An 8,018-nucleotide genomic window follows, 5' to 3' on the forward strand; every position below is an offset into this window, starting at 1 on the left:
AAGGAGCCTCTGGGACAGCTTTAAGCGGACTAATATCAGAATTATTGGAGTGCCAGAAGATGAGAGACAGCAAGATATTGAAACCTATTTCAAGAAATAATGGCAGAAAACTTCCCCCATCTGGAGAAAGAAATGGACTTACAGGTCCAAGAAGCGCAGAGAACCCCAAACAAAAGGAATCCAAAGAGGACCACACCAAGACACATCATCATTAAAATGCCAAGAGCAAAAGACAAAGAGAAAATCTTAAAAGCAGCAAGAGAAAGAGGCTCAATCACCTACAAGGGAATACTCATACGACTGTCAGCTGATTTCTCAACAGAAACTTTGCAGGCCAGAAGGGAATGGCAAGAAATATTCAAAGTGCTGAATACCAAGAACCTACAACCAAGATTACTTTATCCAGCAAAGCTATCATTCAGAATTGAAGGTCAGATAAAGAGCTTCACAGATAAGGAAAAGCTAAAGGAGTTCATCACCGCCAAACCAGTATTATATGAAATGCTGAAAGGTATCCTTTAAGAAGAGGAAGAAGAAGAAAAAGGTAAAGATACAAATTATGAACAACAAACATGCATCTATCAACAAATGAATCTAAGAATCAAGTGAATAAATAACCTGATGTACAGAATGAACTGGTGATTATAATAGAATCTGGGACATAGAAAGGGAATAGACTGACTATTCTTGGGGGGAAAAGGGGTGTGGGAGATGCGGGAAGTGACCGGACAAAAATCATGCACCTATGGATGAACACAGTGGGTGGGGAGTGAGGGTGGAGGGTGGGGTGGGAGCTGGAAGGAGGGGAGTTATGGGGGGAAAAAAGAGGAACAAATGTAATAATCTGAACAATAAAGATTTAAAAATAAAATAAAATAAAATAAATTACAAAAAAAAAAAAATACAACTAAAAGACGAAATGGACATCACCCAGAACCACAGGAAGGCTGGCTGAGTGGAAATCCTACAACTAGAAGGAAAGAGAAATCCATACTGAGACTCAGAGGAGGCGCAGTGCAGAAGTGAAATACTAAGGTGCGGAGTGCATGTGGAGCGGGCCGGCGGCAGAGGGCGCGGTTGTTGTTTTCAATCGGGAGGGAGTTTCAGACTCTGAGCTCCAGATCCGGGCAAGTCTCTAGGGACCCAGACTCAAACAGGAGAAGCGGGACTGTCTGGCTTTGGTCGGAACTCAAATGCAGTTTTCTTTCCTGGGACTCTGAGAGGCAGAGCCCCTGGGGATGGATCTGAGAGCAGCCATAACTGCTCGCTCCGCCCGCCCTGTAGATCCCCGGGGACCCGCCCCGCCCAAGCCCTGCACAGAGGCATTTGCCAGATAGCCTTAGGCAAACGCTAGACTAGCACCACCCTAGAGATCCAGCACAGAAGCTCTCCCACTGCAGACACAGCTGACTCTCATAGCCAGTTAGCTGGGAGGTCAATTCACCCCCAGTATTGCCTACAACAATCAAGGCTTAACTACAATAAGACTGCGCACAAAGACCACAAGGGGGTGCACCAAGAAAGCATAAAAAATGCGGAGACAAAGAAACATGACAGAAATGGAGGATATAGACCTAAAAAACGCACTTTTAAGGTCTTTCAATAATTTTCTAGAAACTGCCGATAAACTTGATGAGATCCTCAAGAAATCTAATGGGACCCTCAATGTTGTGATAAAGAACCAACTAGAAATTAAGCATACACTGACTGAAATAAAGAATATTATACAGACACCCAACAGCAGACCAGAGGAGCGCAAGAATCAAGTCAAAGATTTGAAATGCGAAGAAGCAAAAAACACCCAACCGGAAAAGCAAAATGAAAAAAGAATCCGAAAATACAAAGATAGTGTAAGGAGCCTCTGGGACAGTTTCAAATGCACCAACATCAGAATTATAGGGGTACCAGAAGATGAGAGACAGCAAGATATTGAAAACCTATTTGAAGAAATAATGACAGAAAACTTCCCCTACTTGGTGAAAGAAATAGACTTACAAGTCCAGGAAGCGCAGAGAACCCCAAACAAAAGGAATCCAAAGAGGACCACACCAAGACACATCATCATTAAAATGCCAAGAGCAAAAGACAAAGAGAGAATCTTAAAAGCAGCAAGAGAAAGAGACGCAATTACCTACAAGTGAATACCCATACGACTGTCAGCTGATTTCTCAACAGAAACTTTGCAGTCCAGAAGGGAATGGCAAGAAATATTCAAAGTGATGAATACCAAGAACCTACAACCAAGATTACTTTATCCAGCAAAGCTATCATTCAGAATTGAAGGTCAGATAAAGAGCTTCACAGATAAGGAAAAGCTAAAGGAGTTCATCACCACTAAACCAGTATTATACGAAATGCTGAAAGGTATCCTGTAAGAAGAGGAAGAAGAAGAAAAAGGTAAAGATACAAATTGTGAACAACAAACATGCATCTATCAACAAGTGAATCTAAGAATCAAGTGAATAAATAATCTGATGTACAGAATGAACTGGTGATTATAATAGAATCAGGGACATAGAAAGGGAATGGACTGACGATTCTTGGGGGGGAAAGGGGAGTGGGAGATGCGGGAAGAGACTGGACAAAAATCGTGCACCTATGGATGAGGACAGTGGGTGGGGAGTGAGGGCGGAGGGTGGGGCGGGAACTGGGAGGAGGGGAGTTATGGAGGGAAAAAAAGAGGAACAAATGTAATAATCTGAACAATAAAGATTTAATTTAAAAAAAAATAAAGAAAAAATAAATTAAAATCAATGGAAAAAAATTAAAAATACTTTTAAAAGTAAAAAAAGTGAATTTGGAACAGAAAGCATTAGAGATTCTTTTCCCACTGTATTCTGCTCAAAGAATTTCCCCCCAAATAAGTTGAGAACCAGGATGTAAGGGAGAGAAAAGACTTCAAGGGCAGAATGACTGAGCCTAAGAGTAAAACAAAACAAACCAAACCCCAGACTGTAACTTGCACCCAGTGACTGGGGGAAACTTTTAGAAAGAAGGTTGGAATCCATCCGTGTTCCTTAGTCACCGCCTCCTTCATCCTCATCAGCTTCTTCCTTGGTAGCTTTCAATCCTCTCCCTCTCCCCCTCCATCATCATCTTCTTCTCTTCTCCTTCCCCATCTTCATCTTCCATATCAGGAAGCAAGTAGCAATGAATTGGATTTTGGCAAATACCACCTTTGATGATCTTTCCCACCTTATCTGCACCTGCATCAGAATGGCCATAAACCAGATTTTTGCTTCTCGGCCTCTTCCTGCTGGCTTTATCCTGCATTGGATTTGAACATTTCACCAAATCCTTTCCAGATATCTCAGTGGACTTTGAAAATGCATCACGGCTTGCACTCAGATGAATTTCTTTGGGTGCCATTATTTTCCAAGGAAGGGTTTTCATCACAATGAAAATCTGTTCTGTGACCTGATTTATTACTTTTCAATTCTGTCACTTCAACTCTGGTTAAATAACACAGTGCCTTCCCATGCATCTCCCCAAGCAGTGCAGGCATAGAGATGGTTGCAAATGTTGCTCAAAAAGTTGGGATTTGGGCCATAAATTCCTACCTCTTCTGAGAAACAATGGTTGGCAGAATTTGTTATATGTCCGCCTTCAGAATCTTCTCACTGGCTTGTTCATTGAGTTGTCTGTCTCATTTTTTGCTTTCTCAATATGTTCGGTTGCTTCCTGCTGTGTTTTTTTCTCCTGTTGGCACATTCAAGAAGCCATTTGGATTTCTTTTTGAGGTGGGAATGGACAGCGTTTGGGGGTCAGGCTATGGAGAGAGTCCAAGAATCTGACCCAGGAGAAGATACACTTCGGGTGGAGACTCTGAGAATTCAAAATTAAATGTTTTAAACTTATAGTTTCATGCATTCACAATGTTATGCAACTATCACCTCTATCTAATTCCAACCCATTTCAGCAGCCAAAAGGAAACCCTGCACCATTAATCAGCCACTCCCCAATTTCTCTTCCTCCAGCCCTGGCAGCACCTCATTTACACTCTGTCTCTATGGATTTTTCTACTCTGAGTTCTTCCTCCAAATTTAATGATATAACACGTGACCTTTTGCATCTGGTTTTTTTACTTAGCATTATTGTCTCATTTTATTTTGGTTATCTATACTGTTAAGAATTTTACTTTAGCTGTTGGTATTTAACATTCAGTGTATTGATATAATATATTCTTTTTTGATGTCTTATCTGCCAAGCCCAAATAGTTCTTTCATTTATTTTATTTCATGTATTTCTTTGATCAGGGAATTCCGATCGCCCTGTTACCTTAGAAGACCTGAAGAAACTTAAATATCTGGAGTGTGTTATTAAAGAGACCCTTCGTATTTTTCCTTCTGTACCTATAATTGGCCGTGATCTTAATGAAGATTGTGATGTTGGTGAGAATTCTTTCATGAAAGTAGTGGGGAGAGTGGACTTTTCTGTGTCTGTCCTCATGACATATCAACTCTCTCATGACAGGGGGGTACAACATCGTGAAAGGCTCTCAAATACTCATCGTTCCCTACGCACTGCATAGAGACCCACGGTACTTCCCAGACCCGGATGAGTTCAAGCCAGAGCGGTTCTTTCCTGAGAATTCAATGGGACGCCACCCATACGCATATGTGCCCTTCTCTGCTGGACCCAGAAACTGTATAGGTTTGTATCCATCAGAATCGGTTTGACCTTTCAGGCGCACATGGCAGGGGGTTTCTCACAATAGTGTCTTTGAGATGAGGTGTCTCAGATACAAGTCTGTTAAAAAACTAGCTGTTTTATTTTTTCCCCCACTTTACTATGACTGTCGTAAAGTATATCAGTTTTGTAGGGCTGCTGTAACAAAGCACCACAGACTGGGTGGCTTAAATGACAGAATTTTATTTTTTCACAATTCTGGAGGCCAGAAGTCCAAGATCAAGGTGTCTGCAGGGCTGGTTTCTTCCGAGGCCTCTCTCCTTGGCTTATAGATAGATGTCTTCTCCCTGTGTCTTCACATAGTTTATTCCTCTGTCTGTGTGTGGGTATGTGTGTGTTTTTAATTAACCCCCACTCAAGGATATGTTTTTATTGATTTTTAGAGAGAGAGGGAAACATTGATGTGAGAGAAACATTGATTGGTTGCCTCCCATATGTGCCCCAACCAGGAATCTAACCAACAACCTAGGTATATGCCCTGATGGAACTGAACTCACAACCTTATGGTGAATGGGATGACATACCAACCAACTGAGCCACCCAGCCCGGGCTTGATCTCTTCTTTTCATAAAGATTTCATTAAGATTAGATTGGGGCCCATCCATAGGACCTCATTTTCTTTTACTCACCTCTTTAAGGGCCCTATCCCCAAATGCAGTCACATTGTCAGGTACTGAGGGCTAAGAATTGAGCAGATGAATTTTGGGGGAATACCATTCAGCCCATAACATAAAGCATAACCAGTTTCATAGTAGAGTTTTAAAATGTAGATCTTTGGATTGAAGTAGAATATACTTTATATGGTAGATATGTTACTTATAACAATTAGTTTATTTAACCTGTTTTTATTGCTTTTAAGAATTACTTTTTTCAAAACCAAAACTGAGAATGCTCACCATAGGACCAGCAGAAGTACATCAACAAAACGAATGCACATCGCCATGCATTGTACACACTTTTGGCTTTAGTATACCTGGGATTTTACTGTTTATGTAAATGCAGGCACTGGTACAATGAGGCCTGGTAACTCTATAGTAAACTACATGAAAGGCCCAGTAGGAAAGCGTTCTAGAGTAGTGGTTCTCATGCTTCAATGAGCCCAGGATTCACCTGGGTGCTGCGTGGGCTAGATTCCTTGTCCTCAGAGCTATTCAGATGCACTGGGTGGGAGCAGGGAAGGGCACTCAAGGATCTTTATTATCAGGAAGCATCCTGAGTGATACTGGTTCTCCCAGGGCCTGTTGTGAAAATCTAACATCACTTGCTCCCTCTACTAGAACCTGTTCTTTCTCCCATTTGAGATATATCTGTAATTAAAGTCATGTTACTTATATTAATTTGAAGGTCAAAGGTTTGCCATGATGGAAGAAAAGGTCATTCTTTCATGGATCCTGAGGCATTTTTGGGTAGAATCCAACCAGAAAAGAGAAGAACTTGGTCTGGCAGGAGAGCTGATTCTTCGTCCTACTAATGGCATCTGGATTAAGTTGAAGAGGAGAAAAGCAAATGCATCCTAACTCCTTTATTGGGCTGTGCCTTAGTAGGAATAAGATCTTTCTTTAAGAGAAACTTTGCATTTACAATGTGTAGATCATGAGTTTAGTAGTCTTAATCCCTACATCTAATTTTTTTCTTATCCCCATTTACCTTGGAGTCAAGTCTTCCAAAAAGAGGATTTTTATATTTTCATCACCACCATTATCTTACCCTTGCTCCTGATCCCAAAAGGCGAGTTAACTGATGTCCGTACCCAAATAAACATATACATTTCTCAACAGAGGGATCCATAGGCCAATTCAATTTCAATTGACAGACCCAAACGATATAAGTTAATTGAAGTTTCAGAATTTTTTAAGGTATTTCTGTTGAACACAAATATACATATATATATCTACATTTAATTTGAAAAGGGTAATTAAATACTTAGGCTTGAGCTTAGGTTTTAAAAATTATATCAGTGGCATCAGTTATGAGAATAATTATGATGATGATACTTTTCAGATTTTATCAAGGAGAGCAGATCATTTATAAGTTGACTCATAAGTTCTGTTCCTATTTCCCTCTAACCGTGTACTTATGGCTTTCACTTCATTCTACATAACATCACAATTACCTTCTCACATCATATATTACCGGGCGAGAGTCCTCTTGGTGCTCTCCAGTCCCTCATAATGGCTTTTGGAGCTGGAAGCACCTTAGACCTTATCAGGTTATACTCCTTTTCATTCGAAGGGATAAGATCTATCAGAGGTAAGTTTCTACCCAAAGTCATACCACTATGGCAGTGGTTCTCAACCTTCCTAATGCCGCGACCCTTTAATACAGTTCCTCATGTTGTGGTGACCCCCAACCATAAAATTAGTTTCGTTGCTACATCATAACTGTAATTTTGCTACTGTTATGAATTGTAATGTAAATATCTGATATGCTATATGTGTTTTCCAATGGTTGCGACCCACAGGTTGAGAGCCGCTGCACTAGGGGTTGACAGAGCTGGAAATAGAGGTCTAAACTCTAAATCTCTACTACAGTATGCTATTGCTTTCTGGAACTCGGGTCTATAACTGGGTGTATCATCAGAACACAGATCTTCTAGAATTCTCCCATCATTAAGGAGAAGAGAAGCCACACATGTATAGTAATCCAGCACTTAGTTTAGGGTTTAACTACTGGGAAATTCAATCCTCCCAAACATATTTGTGAAGCTGACAACTGACACAAATTCCGTGAATTTGAATTCCATTGACAATATCTCTACTCCCTCACTCAGTGACTTTCAAAATCTTCTTTTAATAAATAATTTTAATGAGATTGTTTCTGTTTCTAAATTGATTTTAGAGTGGGAGAAATGGGGAGTGAGAGAGAAACATCGATGTTACGTGAGAGAGGTACCTTGATCCATTGTTTCCCATTCACTTCCCGACTGGAGATTAAACTCACACCTAGGTATGTGACCTGACTGGGAATCGAACTTGTAACCTTCTGGTGCATGGACAGAGATTGTTTCTTTAGTTTTTTCAAGGCAATATCAGGCGGAAGCAACAAACTAAGAGAATGGAATATATATTTTTTAATGGATATCAAAGGAAGAGGTGACCCAACCAAAGTCATTGGGCAAGTATTATGGGCTAGGCCGTTCAGGGCAGGGTCAACAGCTCTACGCACTTTACCATCCCAAAGACCCTCAGTGCAGACATGTCAGTCCATATGCTGCTGAGAAAAAGTCAAGGAAGTATATGATGCAGTTGAAAATGATTCCCAATATATGGTAAACTTTGTTATCTAGAAAGTATATATGTAGAAAATTCGTCCCCAGATGATTTTGGATA

At 40.5% G+C, this 8,018-nt stretch overlaps 1 protein-coding gene across 1 annotated transcript in view; it reads left to right on the forward strand.

Moving 5' to 3' along the window:
* The window catches only part of LOC139005929 (cytochrome P450 4V2-like), a 30,657-nt gene extending 23,159 nt beyond the window's left edge, over positions 1-7,498 (forward strand). The window contains exons 9-11 of the mRNA XM_070408241.1: positions 4,257-4,391; positions 4,474-4,653; positions 6,034-7,498. Coding sequence (XP_070264342.1) covers positions 4,257-4,391; positions 4,474-4,653; positions 6,034-6,206 — 488 coding nt within the window. The 3' untranslated portion in view covers positions 6,207-7,498. The remainder of the gene's footprint in view (positions 1-4,256; positions 4,392-4,473; positions 4,654-6,033) is intronic.
* Positions 7,499-8,018: the final 520 nt, after the last annotated feature.

Source organism: Myotis yumanensis, unplaced genomic scaffold, assembly GCF_028538775.1.
Source record: "Myotis yumanensis isolate MYYU_CA2020_CCGP unplaced genomic scaffold, mMyoYum1.0.hap1 SCAF_3, whole genome shotgun sequence".
NCBI lineage: Eukaryota > Metazoa > Chordata > Mammalia > Chiroptera > Vespertilionidae > Myotis > Myotis yumanensis.